This window comes from Rhea pennata, chromosome 27 (assembly GCF_028389875.1).
Source record: "Rhea pennata isolate bPtePen1 chromosome 27, bPtePen1.pri, whole genome shotgun sequence".
Taxonomy (NCBI): domain Eukaryota; kingdom Metazoa; phylum Chordata; class Aves; order Rheiformes; family Rheidae; genus Rhea; species Rhea pennata.
In genome coordinates, this window is record NC_084689.1 from 3,906,771 (window position 1) to 3,932,330 (window position 25,560).

At 41.3% G+C, this 25,560-nt stretch overlaps 1 protein-coding gene and 1 non-coding gene across 4 annotated transcripts; one reads left to right on the forward strand and one right to left on the reverse strand.

The window, feature by feature from the left end:
- Nucleotides 1-353: 353 nt before the first annotated feature.
- Nucleotides 354-25,450, reverse strand: TIMM44 (translocase of inner mitochondrial membrane 44). 3 transcript variants are annotated; one of them, XM_062596117.1, is made up of 13 exons: nt 25,398-25,450; nt 24,203-24,310; nt 23,519-23,689; nt 22,408-22,488; nt 20,567-20,716; nt 18,207-18,346; nt 17,662-17,747; nt 15,747-15,839; nt 15,268-15,392; nt 13,552-13,602; nt 11,185-11,274; nt 8,223-8,333; nt 354-1,815 (listed from the first exon to the last, which is right to left on the reverse strand). In XM_062596117.1, exons 1-13 carry the CDS (start codon nt 25,428-25,430, stop codon nt 1,696-1,698), a joined length of 1,359 nt encoding a protein of 452 aa, XP_062452101.1. In that variant the 5' UTR covers nt 25,431-25,450; the 3' UTR covers nt 354-1,695. The 3 variants fall into 3 exon arrangements, with proteins under 3 accessions (XP_062452101.1, XP_062452102.1, XP_062452103.1); XM_062596118.1 differs by lacking the exon at nt 25,398-25,450 and adding an exon at nt 24,879-24,898; XM_062596119.1 differs by lacking the exon at nt 25,398-25,450 and having other exon boundaries at nt 23,519-23,684; nt 24,203-24,309.
- On the forward strand, nt 2,655-2,725 carry TRNAS-GCU (transfer RNA serine (anticodon GCU)). Its single transcript has one exon. It is a non-coding gene; the product is annotated as a tRNA-Ser (tRNA).
- Nucleotides 25,451-25,560: the final 110 nt, after the last annotated feature.

The following is a 25,560-nucleotide window of genomic DNA, read 5'->3' on the forward strand; positions in this document are numbered from 1 at the left end:
TTATGTGCCAGTGCTTAACGTACTTGGGGAAAAAAAAAAAAAGAAAAACACACAACACCCTCACACACACCTTGAAATGAGTTCACTGATAAAAGCACCAGCAGGAGAACTGCACGATGGGCAGCATGGATTCCATCGCATCCACAGTCTGCCTTGGGAGATCCCAGCATGTTAGCCAGACAGCAGGTTTGGACATCTTCTGAAGGAGGCAGGGCAGACAGTGCTACTCAATTTGCTGTGCACACCAGTTCTCAGACTACAATGTTTGCTACAGAAATTAAACACCTCACTCAAGAGCCATAATTCCACTTATATTTAAAGGACATCAAAGGATCTGAACACTCACAAGAGAATGGGCAAATTATTCTCTTTAATCACCACGTCGAGGAAGTGCTATCCCGCACCACCTCACTTTGTGTACAGGCAGAAAAACAGCAGCAGATCCATCCTTTGATTTCCCATTCCATAAAAGTTTTGTTTTCCCCCAACCTCACAGTCCATTAAGAGGAGGCAGCTGAAGAATCAACCCACATGACAATTCCCAACTGAACCTCCAACAGAAGCCCAGAACCAAGAGTCCGTGCAAGCTTGCCAGCAGCGCTCTCTGACATCTTCCAGTTGCTATCAGGGACCCCCAGGCCAGATGTGCCATTACCCTGAAGCATGAGTCCACCTGGTGCAGAAAGCTGTGCTCACAATACACTTCAAAGAGTAGGTCAGTGAACCACACCCTCTTTACTCACCTCACGTGATAAATATCTCAGCTACAAGAGGTGATGTTCTGCCTGTTTTTGCATCTTATTTGCTCATTTGTTGCTATTCAGTCCCACCCTATTCCTGGTGACTGTTCCAGTGCTCTGTCTGCCCCCCTGCAGCTGGTTAGGGCTGTCCCCTCCACCCTGCCAGATTAACCTGGCAGGGAGATGCAGTCATGTGCTCTTCAGTGACACCAGCTGATGCAATGAAAAGAAACACTGGGAACAATTCCCCCTGCAAAGGTGGGGAAATATGAACATTACCACTGGCAGTAAGCTTCACCTCTGCAGCTGGCCTTAAGAACTTGCCTGATGATATCAACACCTCCATTACGGCTATGCCCCCCCCAAAACTAAGAGCTGCAAAGACCTTATTTTATTTGGTTTGGTAAAGTGCACTGTAGCAACAGAAGGCTTATTGGTACAACCTCATACGAGAGATGTATGTTAGCAGGTACCTAGGTGCCTTAAGACCACCTCTAAGTGCTTTTCAGGGGTGCTGTAAGGCCATCAGAAGATGACAGCAGATGGAAACTAGACTAGACACTGTGGCTGTGCTCTCAGATACCCACCTCTGTCCAACCCTGGAAGCAGTAGGGAACACAGAGGAACAAAACCAGTCTCCTTCACCCACAATTAAAAAAGGAACCAACAGCAGCTGCTAGTGTCTTAGATCATTCACATTTAAATCTACCATACATCCTTACAGTGCAATCGCTACACAGCAAAGCATAAGGCAGATACGTCAGACTCATCCAGTTCATAGTAGGAATTGGTATGATGATGGCACACCTAATAGCCTCTTCTTCTGAAAAGGAACCAATCTGGCCTCTTCCCTCCCCACTCCCGCCCCCACAATTCATCATGCAGTAGATTGGTGCAAGTTCAGAGATGGCATCGCTTTGAGAGAGGTACTGGAAGCTCTAGAACGTAATTCTTCTCAGAGAACCTGCTCAGTGCTCGATGAGGAAATGTCCAATAACCTCCAAGCAGCATAAGGGTTGAGCTCATCCTGGTCTCTGCAAAGCGCCCACACATACAGCATCCGCAGAACCTTGTCCTGGAAGGAAAATGCTGCTGTTAGAATTTGCATGATGGTCACAGACTTCCCACCTCAGTGCTGACTAGGAACAAGCTCCACACTTCCTCTAGATATTGTTCTCATTTAAATTTTGCTTTCTGGATACTAAAGCCAAAGATCCCAAATAAGGATAGGTCCAGCAACATTTACTATGTTATGGTTACAAACTCATCACCGTCAGGAACACAGGCACTTTTGATTTCTGAACACAAAATTAGGATTTCCAAGTATCTCTGGAGGGCATACATTAACTGACAGACACCACTATCAAGCTTGATAATAGTTTACTTACTTTCAACATAAATTTCTGTTTTCAAACCCCTTTTGATGGCTAGGGTGTACCATTGTTCACAACTTAAAGCTTAGGCTCTCCCCAAAACCTGTAACTCTGCCTCTCCTGTATCAGCCTGTATAACTGCTGATCAGCTGCACCCACTGCTATTGCAAGCGCTCACATTTCAATCGGAGCTCACTCACTCACAGTCTTAGGAAAACAAATCCCTGAATAGTCTCTGCAGCTACTGATGACAAAGTTTCTGTCTCTCCTAGGAAAGGAGTGACACTATCAGACAGAATGGGCTGCCAGGAGCCCAAATTCGATACAAGTCTCCAAACAGCCAGAACAAAGAGCAATGCAATAAGAAATGCATAAAATTTGACTCCAGAAATTCCTACACTTGCAAAATAACAGACAATAATAAAAATATCACCATCTTTCTAATCATAGAGAAAATCCAACATGTTCCTGTTTATGGGAAGCCAAAACCAAGCCACAGAAGCTAGCTAAGTAACAAGCATCATAATTTACCCTTCAATAAGGTTTAGCTCAGTTGGTTAGAGCGTGGTGCTGCTAATGCCAAGGTCACGGGTTCAATCCCCGTATGGGGCTATGCTGAGGGCTGGACTAGATGATCTCCAGAGGTCCCTTCCAACCTTACCATTCTATGAATAAGCCAAGGTCCCATCTAAGTATGAAAAAGATGTTCTCTTCCTGGGTAACTGTTAGCTCCGCTAATTGATTCTGAGTTAAGTTACAGGTGATTTGTAACTACCTAACAATGATTCTCACTGGAAAGGCTGTAAGAGCACCGGAGCATTGCTGCAACCACACAGCTCTGCGAAGTGCTTGTTTGTGCCAGGCCACAATGAACTGTTTGTATCTGGGACCACAAACACTGAAGTGCATTTATAAACGCAGCAAGTATCACTGACAGGCAAAGGCAAGGTTGTTTTAGTAACTCTGGTATATATTTTGATATTAGTGGGTCTTAGGTTTCAGTGAAATACAAGCACAAATCCAATATTCTCTAACCTACCTTAATTATTACTCTAAATCAGTTACATTCTCTAAGAATTCAGAAGTTTATTAGAAGAATTAGAAGATAAATAATTTACCTGGGAAAAGATTTTGTTACTGTATCTGCACTGAAGTCAGATAAATCAAAAGGTACATCCAATGAAGAGAAACGGAGAAACGACTAGGAACAAGTATTTGATTTTATAAAATCATTTCCAGATAAACCAAATCAAAAAAAAAAAAAAAAAAGTTATCTGACTTGCTTCAAGGGAGTTACATTTGAACAGATTCAAGAATGTTTGGGATGTAATAGACGTATAATGAGAACAGCATTAACCACAGAAGGACAAGTATTTCCCTCAGATAAGGAAGTGTCATTGAGGGATCAGACCGAGCGTTGGCTCAGTGCCCACATGCGTACTTTACTACATTTTGATCCAATGTGTGAATCTTTATAGGTTACAATTCAGGTATAGAAATGCGAGGGGGAGACTTTCTGTACCCGTGCAGTCATTAGAAACTAATGCTTTAGAAACACTGTGCATCACAAAGCCACTTTTTTCTTAATGTTTCAAAAGTTCAACTTGCTTCTTCGAGTTGGAAGTGTTAAAAAGAAAACTTGAGTCATGCAGATGTTTGGGATATGTAAGTAGGAAGAGCATAAGAGAGAAGAGAAGAAAACCAACAGAATATCCGAGTGCTTGAGAAAGCTGGAGAGCTGTGAATCCTTCAAGCAAGATCTTCGCAGCATTCATCAGGCTACTGGAACTTAAATGTAACTTTGGATTCTAAAAGGCCAAGGTATATCCCAAGCTCACAAAGAATGTTTTTGGTCTTCATATTCATTTCACTTTTCTTGTAAAAAAAGAAAAAATCCTGTTAATACATCGAGACTACTACTTCTGACTTTGGCCAGCATGATACACAGCAAGGAAAAAGTAAAAGAAACAGGATTTGTAGCAAGCAGGTCCTTATGTAATGCAGGGAAGTGTCAGAGGTTTCCTGGCACTCACCTCCATCTGGACTTGCTTGTTCCCAAAAGCCATCAACAGATCAATCCTTTGTGAATTTGTTCAACTTCAGTTGAGCAAATTTATACCTTCAACTTTCACAGTTCTCCATCACAGTAATCATATTCTCCATGAGTGAATATACTGTCCTTGGTTTCAAGTTTTCTGCCCTCATTCAACAGACCCTACTTGCTCTTGTGTTACAAAACCAAAGGCATCTTATTTGGCACCTTCATGGCAACCTATTTTACAGCCCTTTATCCATGTTTATCTTGTTTCCTAATTTTTTTTTTAATGGATACTCTTCCACACCTCTCATTGCCCTGATGACTATAATTCTCTTAATTATACTATATATGCTCTTGAAGACAGGGTTTCTGAAGGAAGAACAGCAGACCACCTTACAGTTGCTGTTGACCTCAGAGCATGCACTACTAAACAAAGAGTAAAGCTTTCTTCCCGAAAATGAGACGTGACGAAGCATAGAAATGGTTAGTTCCTGAAGCTGAGAGATTTCTGGCTTACTGATTTGGTGCTTTTATTAATAGGGTACATCTTAATCCTGAATGTACAGTGCATGCTGCTGCATACAGAATGCTGCATACAGAGCCTGGGACAGTAAACATCTGCGGACTCCCAGAGGTGTGGTTCAACCATGGCTACGCATATAAGATAAAATTTGTCCTTTAATCCCACAATCTACTATGAGAAACGGCATCCTGTCTCAGAGTCCCTCAGGATTCAATTTTAAAAAGATTCCTTTGACCTCCCAGCACTGCTCAGTGGGCTGTGTAAGGCTCAGCTTCCCCAGATTGATTGTGTGGTGCTCCACAGGGATCTCCTACATTTACTACCAGAACACCTGGCCCAATTTCTTCGCAGCCTGCTCAGTCTCCCCACATCTCACTGGGGGGTGAGCACACAGCACAGCAGTGGGAGCTTGCACAAGTGCAAACTAGGTAATACCGCAGCAATTACAAGCACATCATTTCTATTTAGAGTTTACAATTTGAGGCTCTTTTTCCCTAGAAGGTCATTTGTTCACCACACTGCAGGAGCAGCTCAACAGTAACATCAGATAATAGTTACTAGCCAGCCTGCATCTGACATTTGATTAAAACTAAAGTTTTGTTTCCTATAGAGAATTTTAATTCATCTCCCTGATTTATTGCTGCTCCAGAGAAATCAGACTACAAATGGACTTTGATATCCTGTTTAATAATTATCACATCAATACTTATCTTCTAGGATTGGAGAAATTTAATGCAAGAAATCACTATATCAGCTGTTCCTCCCCTTGCAGTCAATGTGACAGGTCGTAATTAATCCAGATGGCCTCATTTTTAAAATTAGTCCATTTATTGTAAACTTACAGTTTAGACTAATGAGAATGGTTGCAGAAAGCCAATATTTATTAAATGCTTTTATTAATTTTAATGCAAGTCTGCTAGAAACTCCCAGCTCCAGGCTTCTACAATGTCATCCATTATACATCATCAGACTACCTGAACATTGCACAGACACAGTGCAAGCCAGAGCTGTCTGGACAGCCACTCAGAAACAAAGATATTCCAGAAAAATGCACAGCCTCATCCAGCATGCTGTGTCATTAACTCTGGTAACAAGTGCATTCTGTGGTTAAATCTGAAAAGCTCAGTTTAGCATCAGTCACAGCAGAACCTGCAGTCTAGGACTTGCACATTTAAAAGCTAAACCACAGTGAAGTACAATCCACAGAGATGTCAGAGATTTGCTGCACAGCAATCACTCTACAAAACATCTCTTGTCAGAGGTTCCCATTAGCAGCCTGTATCATGTATAACACTTAACACAACTGGATATGGGAGAGCTCCAGGAAATAAAGGCTTATGACAGTGTAAGACATTTTGTACCAGGGTCGCGCGGCAGTAGCAAAAAACCTGCGCTCCCACTTCCACTTGGTTCCTGTAATTTTCCCCATCTCTGACAAACAACTTGGTTAAGTAACTCCAGCTCCTGCCCTGTCTGCCAAACGCACTGCAACTTTGTGCTCAGCTCTTACAGTGCCCTTCATGAAAGGAAGGGTGAGAAAAAAAGAACAGGATTAAGTGGAAGCTGTGTGATGGGGCTTTAATACATAGCTTTTCAATTCTGTCCCAGAGAGCGCTAAAGGAGCGGAAACCACAGGTGACAAACGCGCGCAGGCAGGGCAGAGCTGGCCACGCACAGCAGCAACAAGAGGAGAAAGTGCCACTGGTGGTCACAGCTCCAGCTCCTCTCCTCACTGTGATCTAAAATGTTCCTTCTAGATGTTTGCAGACTCTTCTGACTTAAGATAATTCTCAATTAATGGGTTGTAACACTTGTTTCAAGAGTCTGACAAGAATAAATGGCTCATGCTGAGCACCAACCCCAAAGATACAGTATTATTCATATTTACACTCTCCTCTGGGTTTCATGGACACCAATCTTGTGTCAGCCAATTTAAGCTAATTTTCTTTCAGATTTGCGTAAGATTCTCAAAGGCTTCTCCAGAGTCCAGCTATTGCACATCTGGCCCAGGATAACCTAGCAACCCACAAAGCAACAAGAACAACCTGGTCACATGGGATTAATCTATCTAAACTTCCCTCCTTAGAAGCCTAAGAATCACTGAAGGAAACACATGGAACACAAGTGAGAGGTTTCATAGGGTTTGTATCTACCAGCTACAATCTCTTTAACAGCCGTCTGAGTACACAGAATACACCATCAGTGAAGACAGATGCTGTATTTGAGTAGAGAAGAAACAATTCTGTTATAGCCATATCAAGGCAACAATCCCAAACAACAATCTGTTAAAGCACCAGCCCTGCTCTTCTGCACATGGATAGGAACAGGAACACTCTTTTCCAGGCTTCAGCAAATACTGGTACTTTCCATACGTTTATCTAGCAGCTTTGTGATGAGACTGACAAGAAATACAGCTGGGACAGCATGCAAGAATGAGTTCAACTGCCACAGTTTTCTAACTCACCTTCTGACCTCTCCACCACTGCCAAGAGTATTTTATTTCAGTTCAGTATTTCCAATGGTCTGGTAAGACAGCGAAACCTCGTGTAATTGCATGACAATGCCTTGACCATGGCTGATGACACCAACCAGTCAATGTAGTATGTATAGGCAGTCACCCACTGTTCTAGATGCATTGCTCTTTCCCCATTTCTCCTAATTTTACCTGAGGCTAGAATTGATTTCTTGGGTCAATCATTTTCACCTGTAAATATCCAGATGATTTTCCTTGCTTGATTTAAGAACTTGGCAAATGCTTATATGAACACAAGCAAACAAGCCCATGCCTTCTCCATAGTGCTCTGAGGTGAGGGGGATGTGAGCCAGCTCTGCTCCAAAAGCCACAGAGCCACACATGTAAAGCATAGAACTAAGCTAACTCAGCTGTAGGTATACTAGCTTTTTACAGAGTAGTATGGACAGTTACACTGCTTCCAAAACACAGCTTGTCTGTGCTTCCCAGGTCTATAGAACAGACAGAGCAAAGTGTAACCTATTCATCTAAAAAAAGTTTCTCTAGCCCTACCTATTTTCTCTTTCACTTCTGTTTCAAGTCACCTGCTTCATCTTCTAGCCCTGTCTCATTAGGACCTCTAGGAAACACACAGGCAGACTAGACACCCTTGCAGTGCACAGCCTTCCTGTCCGCTGTGGGGTGGACCTCAGTATTTTACAGTACAATTCATGAAACAGCAAAGTACTTGATTTTTGTTAACATGTGCATGAACATCCTAAGTAACAACAGTTTGTATCACTATGCACTTATTCATTGGACGGCCTTCTTTTTAACCACTGACAGTTCATAATGTTCTAGTGGAGACTGCGAGGCACTAAGGGTCAGCATCACCAGACTCTTGCAAAAGCCGTAACAGTTTTGCTGAGAACTAGAGAGAGCAATTATGGTGAGTGAATTATATAGAACGTGGATAAACAAAATGCAAAAGCCCCACAGAGTGCCTTAAGGGACTGCTAAAAAGACTGGATCCATCATAACTGAGATGGCTAGCAGAAAAACTCAGGGGAACAGACAGCTGGTGAGCATCACTTACCGGATCACCTTCCACCACTTCCCCTTTCTGGTTCTTAACTACCATCACAACCTGAGCCTGAAAAGTGATAATTAATACTGGTCCCTGCTCCATCATCTTCCCCATAGCCAGCTGCAAAGAAAGAAAATTCTATTAGAAAAAAAGAGTTTCAGAAGATTAATGTAAAAGCATCAAGCATTTAACAGGTGTGTCAGGCCATAGCAGTTGTAAGAGTGCTGCTGCCTCTCAGAGCTGAATCTAGTCACTTCAATTGGGTTATTCCTGTTCTGTTGGCACAGTCACTGTAGAAATTATTGTAAAGCATTTTCCCCAAACCTTTCCCTGTGCTTAAATACTTTCCAAATTTTTTTCTCAAAGTTGTCATAGTTTTTTCCCTATGTTTGAAAATTCACAAAACATGAACAAGCTCTGTTTTAAGTATTTCCAAAGTAGAGACTAATAATAAAAGAAATCATGCTCTTAAGAAACATTTCCCAAAGATCTGCTTGTAAATGAATCTTTAACATGAAACTATACAGAACTGGATAGAGAACTAAGGAGAAAGACTTCAAGGTAACAACCTTTTGTTTGACAGGATCTCTATTCCAAGATCATCCCATTAAATATTCTACGAACTTATTAACTGAAACACAACAGAGAATAGAAATACGATAGAAAGTTTTGTTTCCCAAAGCTGTACTCTTAAAATACAAGCCTCCTCCTGCTTCTTTTGTAGCAATGCAGTATGTTACCGAATAATATTTTTCATCATGCTCTTGAGCAACTCTAGAGTTATTGGGTATTTTACCCAAAGCATTGATCACACTACCTCAGACTTAACAATAACTTTTCTGTATATGAGATGTACTGTTTCAAAAACATTGCATTTCATCACATAATAAAGAATGCATCACAAGGGAGTTACAAGAACACGCCCTAATTTACAAAGGGGTATTTCAGACTTCATGCTTGCACTTTGCTGCCTTAAAGCAAACAGTCAGAGATCAGTACGTACCTCTCCAGCTGACACAGGGAATAAACTGATCACTGCAGTCCTACAGTCTATTCATAACCACCGCATTCATTCAGGCAAGAGGACAGAACTCTGCTAGTAACTCTTGCTACTTTTGATAGGATAGGTCTGAACAAGGAAGGTATACACTTTATTCTCTCCTGAGGAAAGCTCAGCACTTCTGTAATGCCCCTCTGCCTTACCTACTGAAGGAGTCAGTTCTCTAACGTTGCAATAACTCCCACCATCCCAGTCCAGGATGGATTCATGGAATGGGCCCCACTCACTCGGCAGTGATCAAGACAATATTTATAATACTTCTCTTAAATCAAGTTCAGAAACTAAGCTGCACAAGTTACGTACTTAAAAACACACTTAGGCAGGTAAAGAAGTAGCCTTAAAAAATATCAAGGATCCAAAATTAAACTTGAAGGCAGTAGGTGTCTAGCAAAGCAGCAAACTAGAGTACTTAAATATGTACCTGGAATGTGAGTTCAGATGCTGATACTTGACAGTCTCAATTTTAACATCAATGCTGCAAGCTCTACAGCATGTCAACACCCTTAAGTCTTCTGTCCCTTGGACTAGATCACCTGGGTATAGGCTCCCATTCTATACGTCTCTGTTCTCTGTTCCTACAAGAATGACTCTGCTTTCAGCTTTACTAAGGTACCACATTTGTCTGAAGGGATTCAGCTTATCATCTTAGTCAAGATAATTGCACACAGCTCTATTGTTATTCTTACAAGAATGCTGTTCTGTACATCTGTCAGAAAAAAAAATTGTACTTTCCAGATTACTGATGAAAACATTGAACAGTGTCTCACTCAGTATCAGTCCCTACAGAGCTGCTTAAAAACATACCAATGATTGCCCTTTGACAACTGGTTTGACAATTCAGCAATATATTTAACACAAATGCTTTGCAGCATCAAGTCAAGATGTCTTAAAAATTGCCAGTATGCCACAAGCGCCTCCTTTTCTCTCCCAGCTAAACTGATCATCTCTTCAGAAAAAATATCAATTCCAACACAAAGCTTTTTTTCCTCTTTGAAATCCATGAAAACTGGTATTAACCATATTGCCATCCTGTTGCTGTCACTGAGCTAGTACCTTTGACAAAGGCAAACTGATATTCTGACTTCAAACTATTTAATGCATGTGTTTTAAAGTGCTATTGCGTAGCTACCCTATTCCCCTCCTCCCCTGATATATCTCCTTTGAGGCAGAGCTCGTTATAAAATAGGGAAGGGCTGATCAAAGATGAGAATTTCTTTTGAAGATGCTTTTGCCATTGAAGGAAAAACATCTGAAGGGAAACTTACAGGCCAGTAACAGATGAAACTAAAGATGAAAGTACTACTCTAGACTTACTGTTAAGTACAACAGTAACAGTTCTGGCTCCTCAATAAAAAGGAATCTGAAGAGCACTAAGACTGTGCAGACATTTGGCAAGAATCCCCCAACTGCCAGCATTGCTCCTACCCAGGCAATGGCTTCACTCACAACCATTACCTTGCTCCTCATCAAGAGCCATCCAAAACAGCAGTTAAGTCTCTCTAATAGCCATTCTTGCATTACATGGCCTTGAGTCACAGAAGTATTACACATTATCATCCAGAATAAGCATCAACAAAGTCCTTCATGAAAACACTGGGTCAGTGCTATTTGCCTTTATTATTAGCCTTTCTAAATTTATACTCAGGTGATTAAGACCAAGGTGCCCTGGCAGAGAGGGGACAAATCACAGTCCCATAATTTAGGCTTGATCACACAGTAGGGAACTACTTCCCCAAACCCGCCTCGTGTGCTTCAGTGGTGGCGATCTGTTCCTCTGTTAGCAGGAACAGCAAATACAAGAACAGCATGAGGCAAGAAACAGCACTCACAGCAGGAAACAAAGCAGTAAAGTCCTGAAGTCACAAGTTTCTAATTCAGTCCACACAGTGAAGTACAGAAAAGGACACTCACATCAATGTTGTCAATGTCCAGAATCCTGGAGTGGAACTGGAGACCCATGGCTTTGGCTTGCTGTATCGGATGAGCAAGTTGACTGTAAGTCTAAATGAAGAAACAAACTTGTATTACATGTTTGAATTTGTTCTGTCATAAAGAAAACGGGAATTTTTTTGCTTAGTATGAACCATCAAAAAAATTTTTTAAAAAGTCATTTTCTTGCAAACATGCTGAAAATTGATTTATTGCAAGATATCAGACAGCTACATCAAGCGTGCTGATCTCCACATAACTAAATTCCCACTAAAACTCCCAACTCCACTAGACATAATAGAAGATCCATCATTCACCACAGAATACGCACACTGAGTGCACCTGATACTCGAAGCACTTGCTGCTCCAATTTGAGAGCAAACAGGGAGAAAAATCTGGGAATGAAGCTACTTTCCCAGTACCCAGCCAGACCCTGGAGGCAGCCCAGTATTTCCTGGCTCCTTTGAAGGCACACACACATATGTTTCATTATTTACGCACTGAAAACTGTCTTCTGGAATAGTGAATTTCTATTTGCTTCCAGCATTATCACAGCATTCTTGGCACCTGTCAAACAAACACGAGGCAGTCGCTACCCTGCCTCCCGATCACAGATCTTCTAACCTTCATAATAAGCATTCAGGTACAAATAACTTAGAAATATACTGGTAAAGTCACAAGACTGCAGTTGGAGATACAGGACAGGAATTGTAGCGAGAGTAGGCAGCAACAGTTTTATAAAACACAAACCATACGTAAGTTTGTGGGCAGAGAATATCCTGCAGCCTGGCTGGAATACTTGCCACTGTTTTAAGCTTTCGTCTTACCGGTTTGCATCCTTACATTTTAGCCACCAGTACCACACATTTAACACTTAGGCGGTGATTCTATACAAAAGCCTTTTTCTCCTGGACACTTATTAGTGAGGCTCTCCTCCTCTCTCTTGGCTTATTTTACATGAGTCTCAACTAATGAGCTTAGTTTACAATTACAACCAACTTGGACAGGTTTTCCTTGCGTATTACGCATTGCAATAAATTTGCTAGCTCTCTCTACAGATTTGAGAGGAACTCTGCAGTGTCATTTTAAAGGCTGCTTGAATCAGTAAAGAATTTTCTTTACTTTCAGACTGCTTTAAATATCTTACTCTTATATACTGCAAAATTGTTAGGAAGACCTAACAGAACAAACATGAAAATTTTAAACAGAAAAGGTTTCCTCTTCCAGCGTGTGAATTTTCAGCCCTCTGGTGGTGGTGGTGATCAGTAAGGAGAACATTCACTTTAAGCAGCCAAATTATTTAGAAACAAAACAAGTATGGCTTTGTTGCCAACAACACAATTATTTTAGAACAGATTGAAGACTGAGCAGAATAAACATCCTTTTACATTTAAGTGCTAACTTCAGATAAGGATCTACTTCCATGAAGTGTACAAGAATACAGTCACTGAATCAAAACTAATTCATTGTGTTTCAGAAATTAGATGCAATACTGAAAATCTATCCCAGTAGGAAAACAAAACCACCATCTTAACAGTAAATTAAATTTTCTGCAGTCAGATTATCCAGGCTGCGGATTACCTGTGTTGCAAATTCATACAGATTTGAGTCTGCCAAGATTATTTGCTGGGATACTACAGTGGAGCTGCGTTTATGGAGTAGCTTCATGGACAGGTGAACTCTGCAAGCAGATCACCCCCACCACTTTGGATAAGCTCAGATGTCTCTGCACCTTCTTCTCCCACATCAGGAATGCAGAGAAATCCAAAGCAGACAGGGTCACTGAAGTCACAGTCATAGCAATGGAGACAGCTTATTTTTCTATCCAGCTATGCTGGATCCCAGATGACCATACATGGAGCAACTGTCTCTCCAGCCATTCCCCACAGCTTCAGGCTACAGCAGCTCATTAAAGCTGCAGTAACTATCAAGCGAAGAGGAACATGCACATTCATGTGGTTTTCTATCTCTCTTAACAAATCGTCACAAGACGGCCCAGTGCCAAGAAACTCAAAATGATTTCGGATAAGTCAGGCACGCCATGGCAGTGCTAAGCCTATGCTAAGTAAGAGTGGATAGCTGTGAATTGGTGCTGCTGAGGCACTAAGGTGATTGTGTGTCATGAAAGCCCAAGCTCCAGGTTGCAGGAAGGCTCATTAGCTCTTAGGGAGTTCCATAAGAGAGCTAAATTCAGAGCTAACAAGGTCCCTGGAACTAAGAGCACACAGTGCAGCAATCCTCAAAGGCTCTGCAAAAGTCCAAGGAAGCTCAGAAGGGCAGTGCAAAACTGGAGCAAGTTAAACTAGTTTAGCTCTAACCTTTTCAGACATTACTAGTAGCCCTACTTACCGCTTCATAGCACCAGTCTTTGAGGATATCAAGTTCTCCAGACATCATAGCCTAAGAGAGAAAAATCAAATAAAATATGAACATTTTAAAACACCTCCCATAAAGTTGAAATATCAGCACTTTCAGAAGTGAACTACTTTAAATCCTACATCACCTTGTAAGAGCCTGAAACAGGACAGGAGCAGAATGTATTACCAAATAAAGATGAACAGCAATAAGAACTTCTATAAATAAAAAGATACCAAGCAGGATAGACATGAATCTTACTTAAGATACAAGCCATCTTCAAAGTTACCGTTCAGCAGGACACAAGAATGTACACAGCCTGGAAATCCTGAGAAGTGGGATCTAACAGAAGCAGGAGTACAGGACAGATGTAGATGCTTAGTTTTCAAGATGGCAAAAAGCCAGGGAACACAATGAACACAAGAATTGCATTGCAACTCATTAATTTTTCTTTAAAACATTGTGCAATAAACACTTGAAGTTTGTAAGACAAACAGTGAATTTATCAAATTTCAAAATAAAGTTATTTGTATGTGGCAGGATGTTTTCCAATATAATAGCTATAAATCTTCGTATTTGAGGGCATCAGTAAGCTGGCTGCTTGGAAAAAAACTCTCCTACAAGAAGTACATTCTCCAGGAGTCAAGAACACATTTTTTGCACCTCGCTTTAGTGACATCACATTGTTAGGAGTAGGAATTGGACTAGACTAATCACTAGGCTGATTTACTACATCAGGTCCACCTTATTTCCCTCTAGACAGTACAGTTCCAGTCACATACATGAGTCAGTCACTAGAAAGGTAGCAGTGACAAAACATAACTGTACATCACTTTGGATGTCTGTATCTGCAGGCATCATATTCTTTTTGACTCATCTTATACTCATTACCTCATGACTAGGAGCATTAAATATTTCTAAATGCTTATTAGCTTTTATCAGTTTGAGATATGATCTGGCAACATCATTACACTCTATCGTATTGTATGGTAGGAGGAATAAATAATACTTTGCTAACATTCGTTTCTCTTCAAAAGTCTGTTTTTCCAGTGTCACACAGATCTCTCAAGACGTTATTTTTGTCATCTGTCTTTTAATCTCCTACCTTCACTTTGTCTTTTCAGACATACTGTGGCAGTGAGATGAACTACATGTGTTCACAGCTGCATCCTGAATCAGTGCTATCTTCTGAGTGCTTTTGTACTCTGGTCTTCAGAAACGTTAAAGTTTCACAAAGTTTCTTGACTGGCGCCAGAAATCTTTTCACTGAATCATTTGCCCTGACCTGGTCTTCTTCCCAAGCAGTTACAGATCATTTTAAATCCAATAGTGCATTTGCACCAGATTCCTTCCTTCATGAATATTTGATATCAACACTATCCCTGTACTGCTCATTCATCTAGTGCAGTTTGATTCCTCAAATGTTTATACAATTTCTCATGGGAGAAGGTCAGTTGTTTCCCAGGCCAGAAAATGTTTTGCTACGCTATTAAATTGTGTAACATGATTTGCAACTAAATTGTGATGTGAGATCAAGCTTCCCATTACCAAGGTTATCTCATGTAGGATGTTATGCTAAGCTGGATGTTTGAGAAGCAAATGCTGTCCCAGCTTTTAATATTAGCATTAGAAAATTAAAAGAAAAATCTGCTATGCCGAGATAAAGGAAAAAAAACAAAACAAACGCATCATACTCTGCCTCCGCCTTACCTCTAGGACATTGGGGATTATATCATTCTCGCATTGCTTTAAAAAACGATCCTTGTCAAAGGATGGATCCACTTTAAGTATCTCTGTCAAAACTTCAGACATTTCTGTCTTCGAGAACAACCCACCTGATAAAACAATAAGACTGGTGATATGACAACTGTTGCCAAAAAAACAGAAGACAGACAGACAGACTTTTGGTTATAAAACAGAAGGAAGAGTCACCTGGGAACACCTATAAACTGCACATCAGGTTTGAGATTTATCCCGTAATAGCACTTGTCATTGCATTACATTGCACTTCTGATCCAGTAACAGGTTGCTACACTGCATGATACTGGATAATGACCCATGCAAAATACTATAAAGCTCCAGGATCTTTCCCAAAGGCTAGTAATACATTGAGGAGAACAGCACTATCAGCCATAGGAACAGAGCTAAAAGGCTAGAGATGCATTTTCACAGCAAGGATGAAACATTACCTATTAAGTCAGTGACTTTGTCTGTGACAGCTCTGGAAGCTCGAATGAAAGCATTATCACTTTCATCATACTTCATTTTCATTTCAAAAAACCCTGAAAGGAGAGAAGACATGAGTAACAGTGCCTTTCCACTACATTCCTGGCAGACTGTAGATTTAACCTACAAGTTCACTTCTAAATCTTTTCACGGATTACCAAGTTTCAATTTCAAAAACTATTTTTCTTCTCACCTTCCTACAATCCTCTTAAATATCAATAACTGTCACTATCTATGGGATTAGTTCCTTTACACAGGAGTATGAGGGTTCCCTGTAGAAAACAGGGTCCCACTAGAATTCTTCTGGCCTAGGATCACGGTTTCTCTCACTTCGACTGTCAGAGCCTTTAGACTTGCTTAGAGCAGTAACAACCTCCCTAGACTCAGTTTGATACAAGGAGCCGCAGGATGTAGTAATATGAAGCCAACACCCAGAAAGCGTATCTGGAAAATCAAAGTAGACCTTAAAGCTTGTCAATTTTTGACAGAATAGCAAGACACCAGTGAGGATGCAGTATTTAAGCACCTCTGTGGACTGCTCAACCTTGAGGAGGAAGAAAGCCAAGGTATTACAAAAACACAGAAGTTACTGAAGGGGAAGGAGAACCTCTTCTCTTCCTAATAAAGCAAAGTCTCAAAGACAAAAAGAGCAGGCAAGGGCAGAGGTAAGGAGGGGGGAAGCAAAGCCACTTAAACAAGTAGACATTGTTACAATAAAATCACTTTCTGTCTCTGAGCACCATCAGATGGACCATCAGAAACTGCAGTAGGTAGCTGTGGGATAATGGGTCCACAGGGAAGCTTCTTCCTACCATGCCAATTAACAACTGGAATGCTGCCCTGAATCTTATGCTGCTTCCAAAAATCACACTGTGCTCTTGGTACAAAGAGAGAGCACACACTCTAGAGCCTGGTGCAGCCACATCTGCAAATCTGCCCAAATTGTGAAATTACAGTCTGGGAAACATGAACAAAAAACAGAGATTGCACAAAGAGCTCAATGCTAACTGGCCTGGAGGATGCAATATGTGGAGAAATCTCAGAAGTTACGAGCGTCTCCTTGGAAAGACTAACACAAGGGACACAAAAACACACTGGACACTTCCCCAGGAGCTCTGCTTTAAAGACAGGTGGGAAAAAACATGGTCCACATTTAAGGATATGATCCAGTTTGATACAATATTTTTTTCCTTTCCTTATTTACCCTTCAGCTACAGGCAACAGTTATTTTGATTTGCTCAAGGATTCTGGTTTCTGGCTTCTTTATGCCTTTCAGAAACATTAAGCATCTAGATAACCATCAAAAATTATTGCTCACTGCAATACAGATATCCACTGTTTTTATGTTTTGAAATAAAAATAGAAAGGAAGTAAAGTTACACATATCCCAGAGTCATAAGCAAGTCATAGCAGAAACCAACTCACTGAGGACAACACTTTTCCTCACCATAAGCTTGAGGTGAGGAAGAAGAGATCTCCCTGCCCTCTCCCTGATAACATGAATGCATGCATGCCCTGGCCCCTTCACAATGCCAAAGTGCATCTGACTAGAAAAAGCAGATTTAGTTCTCTTTGTGCAATCATAAAGATAAGTTTTGATATCTACAAGAAGCTGTGATATTTTATTGATCAAAGGCAATACAAATTTGGGGGGGGGGGTGTCTCAACAGAGACAGAGCAGCTTGGAAAGGCTACCACGTTGTCAGCTACGCCTACCTCCCATTTCACACCATCTCACACCCACAGCTACAACAACAACAAAAAAATGCCCATGATTTGCAGTATGCTGGGACTACTTGCACAGATGGCATCAGATTCAAACGCAGCAACAATCAGATCACTGGAAATAATGTGCTACTCCATCTTTGGAACACTTACTATTGAAGACTACATTGTTGTCCTTGAAATCTTTCCACTGTTGATACCATTTTGAATCCTTATGCAGCACCACACCCATAGCCTCCCTAGAAAAAGCAGTAGACATAGGTACTCATGAACATGTCCTTAGTATCTGAGTGAGAGTAAAAAACAGGATATACTGATGAACATCACTGGAGCATGCAGTACCACTCAGGCCAATATGCCACAAAATACATGACTTAGTGGAGCTAGACAGTACAGAGAAGAAAGGACTTGGTCCTGCTAAACTTAAATCAACAGCAACACATTAGACTTAAGAAAATATAATGCACATGCACATAAAAATGTCATGTCAGAACATTTTTTTCTTAATGTCCAGCTTCACTATCATTAGCATATGGTAGAATTTTGCTCCCGCATCCACCTGCTCTGCTAAGTTATGCCTCACCCCAAAGCCTCACTTCAGCTCTCAGATTCCACCCTTCTCTAACCCGTAGTTAAATTTTAAAACTTTCATCAAATTATACACAGAAACATTCACCTAAGTTGCATCCAATACTTACTCATTAGCTTCAAATATTCGCTCCTCTTTAATCCTCTCGCCTGAGAATTCTTTTCTTTTTCGTAGTCGCTCTGGACGTTTGTAAGGACCTGTCTGTCCTAAAACACTTTCATCTATTTCCTTCTTAACAGTTTCTACTCCCTGAAAGAAAAATATTCTTATTAGGGTTATTTACCTTTCAAAAAACTGCAAGTCACTTCTGTTGGAAAAAAAAAGATGTAACACCACAGGTTATTCTCCTCTCTCTCTACACAGCAAATGGCTCTTTGCTAATGTATATGGAGCAATACATCAATATTAAGGCTTTCTGCTTAAGAACTTAGCAGTTTGGGACCATAAACAGATCTAGTTCTATCTGGATTAACCTGAAGATAAAACAACAAAGTAGAAGGCTAAACCTGATGGCTGATGAGGTGCACCTTCTACAGGCTCTCTCTGTACTTTAAATTTGAGTAAATTATGTTAGAGGAAAGAAGGAGTATCAGCTCTAGCAGCTGCTGATAAAACAACAAGCTACAGATAAAGGAAGAGTGATTCCTAGCATCCACAAATAGGAGAGAAAAAAGTAAGTCTTCAGAAAAATCAGCACTAGCAGCAAAACCATCTGAAAGGTCAACAAAAAATCCAGGACAAAGACACAAGCTCAAGCAAATAGTTTTGCTCTTCCTGAAATACCTATTTTAGAAAAAAAAAAAAAAAAAAAGCAGCCTCACTTTTCACAGTAGAAGTCTACACATCTCCCAGCTGAGAAAATAACTTTGAAATAAACTGCTTTTGCCAGAGAAAAGGTGCAGAAAAATCACAGTAATGTAGCTTATACTAAAGGAGAGGTTCGCTCTCTTTGACGAAGTTACATCAAGAAAAATGACTTGATAAATCCAGATACACGCCAGAGCACACCTACTTCCTTAATCCAGACTTTGCTGAGAAGAAGCCACATCCCACTGTAATCACTGGAGGAAATTTTGTTATATACTTCAATAGGGATTAGGACTAAAATGCATTTTTAGTGGTTCTGCTTTATCTTGGCTGTGCTACTTTCATTAATTTACTGAACTTCTGAGCAGTAGTTTCTCTAGTGACTGTATCTATAGAAGACTTGTTTCACGAGAATATTACAACCAGATACACTCGGGCAGAAAGCCATTTTATATTCACTCCTTCTGTACAGCTTTTTCCCAAGATGCATGTTTATTTAGGACATGCAGTTTATCTAGCCCAGAGCACCAAGTGGTTTTATGAGGACTGTTAATTTTAAACTTTATTTAATGCAGTAATTTCTTGGAGAATGCTCAAAAGTGTCCACCACAGCTATGCCTGGGTAAGACAGCCTCTCCTATTAAAGTCAATGCGATTTCTTCCTGGAGAAAGTTACAGCAGTGCTCAGGAACTAAACAGAATAGAAGATACAATATGAAGTAGAAATCGGACTTCAAGTGATTTTAAACATCACAGATAAGCAAATAAGAAGCTCTGAAGTTCAGTCCATTCCTACAGCGCTGTGAATCAGTTAACTTAAACCTGACAACAAATCAAAATACTTATCAGCATATAAAGAGAAGAAATCTTCAAAGCAAATTTTTTTGTGGCTTAAAGTTCTATAAAGTCATTGATGGCCTACAAGGAATGGCTTAGCAGCTTGCTTCATTGATGGAACAAACAGTTCTTAGATTAGGATGCTGCCAGAGCAGGACAATAGGTTTCAACACAGACAAACCAGAGTATAATGTGATCTGCTGCTATGGCTAGAAGCGGCCTTCAGCAGATGACGTCCTGTTAGAAACACAGAAAGAAGGGAACTGACATGACTGATGAGGCTGCTATTCCATCTGGCCAGGTATCTGCTCTTACAAAGGCTAAAACCAGATACTTCAGAGGAAGCACAAGAAACCAGCGAGGAACATTTCATTTTATACTATTTGTCAGTTGATTGGGTGATGTCAAAACATACAAGGGCTTACATATTTTCTAGAAAATTAGAGCTTGCCAGCTTGTCAATCGGTAGTTCCAAAGAGTACCACTAGTACCTGTCTACGGAACATGAACATATGCTACTCTGCTCCAGGAGAACAGCACGAGCAAGCAATTTTTACAATATCACATTTTAGCAGAAACTCATCTACTTGAGTTCATTCAGTTGCCCTAGAAAAGTGTAAGACCTGCAAAATATAGCTCTTAAATTTACCAGTTTATTCCAATAGCTCACAAGCAGGATCTTTTTATGGGAAAGGTCTTGCTCTAAGAGTTCTGCATTTAATTTTAGAGTCAGCACAAGCTGGCATGTAACTTCCATGACAATGACTCGTGTCCACAAGTCACTGGGACCTGGGCCTCAGAGAAGCAAGGGACCCATGTACGTACCTGAGAAATAGCTTTGAAGGCTGCCGTCTTGCCTAGTTTCTCCCCTCCTTTTGTCATCGACTCTGCAGATTGCTTTGCTGTTTTTGCTGCTTCTTCCACACCTTCCTTTATCTTACGGCCAATATCACTTTTACTTACTTCATCCAAACTCTGCAACAGAACAGGAAAGAAAAGGTCATAAAAAAATGGTTCAAAACTCCTTTGGAGTAAGTCATCTTTCGGAGTGCTACAGATATCCCAATGCATACCCAGTAAGACTAAGCAAGCCAAAAGTAAGTACAGTTACATGTCACAGGGGAGGCTGACTGGATGTAACAGCCAACACCTCTGTGCAGAGCAACAATTTTGGATAGTCATGAGACCACGTGCATTTGCAATAATTGCTATCCATACATTTCAGAATTCTTGACACTAAAGAGAAGGACGAACAATGCCAGAGTCAAAATACTCCAGCCCCTTCCTTTGAAACACTTAGGTACTTTTTATTTCTCAACAGAAGGCCTAGAAATGGTTGAGAGGATGCCTTGCTATGCATCTGTATGCAAGTGTTCATGCAGAATTAGCAAGAGCTCTTCTCAGTTTAGTTTCACATACATTACTTTTGCTCTGTTTACAGAGTCACGATCTACCATGCAATAGGTTAGAAAGGACTGTGAGCAGCAGCTGCTCATTCCTTTCATTCTGCGCAGCACCATCAGGTCATAGGATCCTCCTTCGAAGAGGATTTCAGAAATCTCACTGGCAGTAGGCGGCTGATCTTGGATGGCTCAGAAGCTACAAGCTCACAGGAAGAGAAATGATAGGATGACAGTACTACATGATTTCCCCTGTTCTTCAATAGGATTTGGCTTACAAATATGCTTTACAGCACACTCAACACACTGCTGAAAAGACACTGGCTACGTCCACTAACAATCACTGTGTCCAGCTCACAACTGTACATACAGTTAAGCCACACCAAAATGTTCAGTCTGAGATTAATGGGTGTGGAGCAGCACAGCAGAGAGTGGGGACCAAGGGTCCACAGACAAATGTCCTATCACACAGAGTTTAAGTCTACCATTAGGCTATTTTTTTTCCCAGCTGAGGTTCTGCACCTGACTGCAAATGTTCAAGGCAGTGCTGGGCACAGCCACAGAGGCTTTGGCCTTAAATTACTGCTGAAAATGACTGAGTTCACTCTGCCCTGGGACAGCCTAGGAAAAAGCATTAAATCAGGATGCCCCAATTGACATCATTACAATGAACAGTCTCCTAGAGCACCTCTCAGCTGCAAATCCTAGAACGGAAGGCATTCATATCCCTGACGTATGAAGAACTGTTCCTCCAGGCATTTTGTTATTCTCAAGGCACAGAGAGCCATGCAATCACTAACGCCACGCTAACTTCAAGGAAACAACTTCACCAACTATACCAACAACACTTTTAATAATAGCACCTGGAGCCACTGACCTTGCAAGGTGTTTGAAACGTGCAGTAATGAGGTCAAAGCCTTCAGTATTATAACACAAGCTCTACCACATTATTAGTGAAAAGTGACAACACCACATCTCCTAAAAAGCTTCCCATGGTGACTTCCCAGCATTGCTCTGACTGTCCTGCAATGGAAGACTACCTTGAGGCTTTTTGTCTTTCCTAAGTGCTAACAGTGAGAACACCATATATACCACCTCCAATCTGCAAAACCAAGAAGCAGCACTGGGTATTCTTGCAGTGCCTGACCTCTGACCGTACATTAACTTACTGACAATTACTTTTGACAATAATTCAAATACAAACAAAACACAGAGCCTTAGGACCAAATGGCCTCAGAGGAAGGTTTTTCCACAGTTATGTTTTACCTCTTTAACTGTACCAGTTATTTCTTCAAGTTTCTTCTTAATTACTTCTGATGTCTTCACTGTTTCAGATTCAATTGTTTTCTGTGAAAAAAACGTGCAATATAACTATGAGGAGAAAAAAAACACTCAGCAACAGTTTAGCATTAACAACGTAATTTAGGACCAAAAAAAAAAAAAAGCTACATTTGCTCATGACTGAGTAGGATTAATAGAGTCATTTCTCTTCCTAGCATTTCTCAAGGTAAATAAAAAACACTTTCTCACTACAAAAAAAAAAAAAAAAAAAAAAACCCAACAACAAAACCCAGAACATAACATGTTTTTTGCTGGGTAAAATACATCCCCTGATCAATGCAATGTAAACTAACAGCTACCCTTAAACATGGAAAAAATGAATTAATGAACAAATTCAACAGACTGAGCAGGACAATAGCTTGAAATGAGTGAACTGGGGATTTAGAGCCCAGCAGTTAATTCTGTAACAACCAACTTAGTAAGTTAGTAAAAAATTTTAGAGTTCCACTGAAGAGTAAGTAGATGGTCAAGTTTTTCTGTTTGTTTTTAAGTGCAGAGAAATCTTATTTTAAGTGGTCTGTGGTCTGATAAGCAATCTTTTTTTTAAAAGAAAAACTACATCTGACAAAGTGCAGAGGAAGCACAATACAAAGCAGTAGGATAAATACAAAGTAATTTTTTTGCCAATTTATGGTTCCCTTCCTGCTCTGACTGTTCTATGTTCTTATGAAGCACACAATACTCAAGTTAACAACATTAGCACTTCGTTACTGCAAGTAAAGATCTTTTTAATCCTTTAAGGTTACATAGACAGCATCTAAATACTGAAAAAATTACATTCAATGCCTCGTTATTTTATCTGCTCACTGTTTGGGAAATCTAATGAAGGATCTGCTGGAAAGATTTTGCACAAAAAAAAAAAAAGCAACAACACTCTAAGGCATTGATTGTGCTTGTCAGTATTTCCAGGCAAGCAGAAGTTCTCATAAAAATAGGCTGAACAATTAATTTGCACAAAGACTGAAGTTTAACATTGAGAACAGTAATAGCTTAGTGACTAGTCAATGAAAACATTGAAAGAATTCATGGTACTTACATATTTCCTCCTCGCTTCTCGAAGTGCATCTGATTCCTCTAGCTTTTTAGCTTCATCTCGGAACTTCTTAATACTTTCTTTCATTTCTTTATTTTTTGCTAACTCCTGTTTGATGTTCTCCACAAAGCCTGATATAAACCCCTTTCTTCCTCCAGAAGAGTAACATCTAGACTAAAGAAAATCATTACAAATTGTAGAAACCAAAGAAACATTAAAATGAAGAAGTATTAAAGACAGAATATGGATTTACTTAAGCCAAGTACCATGTCACTTCTGGTGTATTTGATGTTACAGAAAATATATAGCCACTTTGAAAGAAAAGCACCTTACCCTCCTAACAGCAGAACATCTAACACACTTATAATGTCTTGTGACACACATCTATATAGTCACGTAAAAAAGCTGTTTCTCTTGAGACAGTTTGACACTAGCTAGGCTTGAAACAGTTGTTGACAATTAACCAATTTCAATGGAAAATTTACATGGTAGATGAAGGAGCTATTGGAAGACCACTCCTAAACTCTGTCACTTGAACTCAACCACTAAGAAAATGCTTGAATTCATCAGATGTATCTTTAAAAGTTGAAACTTTCATCTAGAACTGCTGTTCTCGGGAACATATCCGCATCTAGTAGATTCAGTACTTTGTCAGTAAAACTCTTTCAGTCTGAAATATTAACCAACCTGATAAAGCTCTAGAACAGGCCTGCTCATTCTATACACTGTGCCACTGTAGACTGCAGGAACAGAGTATCTTCCTGATATAAGCCATATGCCACTGACAAGACATTTCTGCAATCAAAACATAAGATTAGGTTAGCATGCAATACAAGATAGCTGGCTTAAAGAACCAAGAAAAGAATATTGCAAAAAAAGACAATATTCATTGGTCTTTAGGGAACAGATTGGAGGTGCTGCCATGAAATATTTGCAGGCTGGCAAGATAGGATAATCCATAACAATACTGTTTTACGTTTAAACAGCACTGCATCCTCTTAAAGTTCATTTTGATAAAACCAACGTTGCAGTCAAAAATAGGCAATATACTTTTCACCATTACTTGGAAAAATGTGTGTTGTGCAGAGGGCTGATTTTATAATAACAGTGATACATAGGTAAAGCCTTCCTTTGTATGTAATCAGTAACTGTTTGAAACATCTGCTCATGATGAGAAGTTTATGTTTTTCTAGGAAAAAATGGCTCCAAAACTACTTACTCCCTTCCCCCTCCTCAATTACAGAGGATAAATCAGGGCCACTCTGCACATAAGCTTTGTGCTGCCTGAAGGCAGAGAAACATCTTTTGCCCCAAGACACGGAACAGAAAAGATGCACCCGAAGGCCACGTATAGACTGCTCACTAAGAAAGTTTGCTGCGTATTGCTGAAACCACAAGCTGCAAACTCTTGTATCACAAAACCCAGCCTCCAGTTCAGCATCTTGTAGTGACAGCAGACCGCGCACAGCTCACGCTGCTTGTCCCAGCTCGCTCAGAGGGGCCTGTCAGCGCCCTCAGGGCAGCCCGCCGAGCCCTCCGCGAAGGGCCGAGCCGGACCCAGGCGGAGAAAGCCCGCGGCGCCGGCCCCGCGGCAGCCCCAGCACGGGGGAGCGATCCGGTAGCCGGGCGCCGGCGCCGGCAGCACCCGCTGGCCCCGGCCCGGACGTGCGGCGGCCCCGGGCGCTCCGCGCGGCGGCCGCGGCCCCGAGCCACGCCGGAGCAGGCCGCGCCTCACGGGGCGGCCGGAGCGACCCGGCGGAAGCTCCGTCGGCGCGGAGCCGCCCACGCGGGACGCGGGGCCACCTCGCGGAACCCGGCCCGGCCCGGCCCTCGGCGAAGGCACCGGCACCAGCTCCGCCACCGCCCGCCGCTCCGCGCTCACCCGGCAGCCGCCGGACCCCGCCGCCGCCGCCATCTTGAGCGCGTGACCTCCGCGCGGCGCCGCCGAGTGACGTCAGCGCGGCGCGCCGCGGCGCAGGGCGCAGGCGCGGCCGGGGGCGGGGGGGACGGGGCGGGGGGCGGCTGGCGCGGCGCGGCGCGGCTCG

Bases quoted from the DNA above. Each gene is read 5' to 3' on its own strand.
- TIMM44 (XM_062596117.1), bottom strand. From the start codon at position 25,430: ATGGCGGCGGCGGCGGGGTCCGGCGGCTGCCGG. The intron at 13,603-15,267 runs GTAAGGCGGAGG...TTTCTCTCTTAG, and splicing joins TAATCCCCAATGTCCTAGAG to GCTATGATGTCTGGAGAACT. The intron at 8,334-11,184 runs GTGAGTGTCCTT...CTTTCTTTGCAG, and splicing joins TGGACATTGACAACATTGAT to CTGGCTATGGGGAAGATGAT.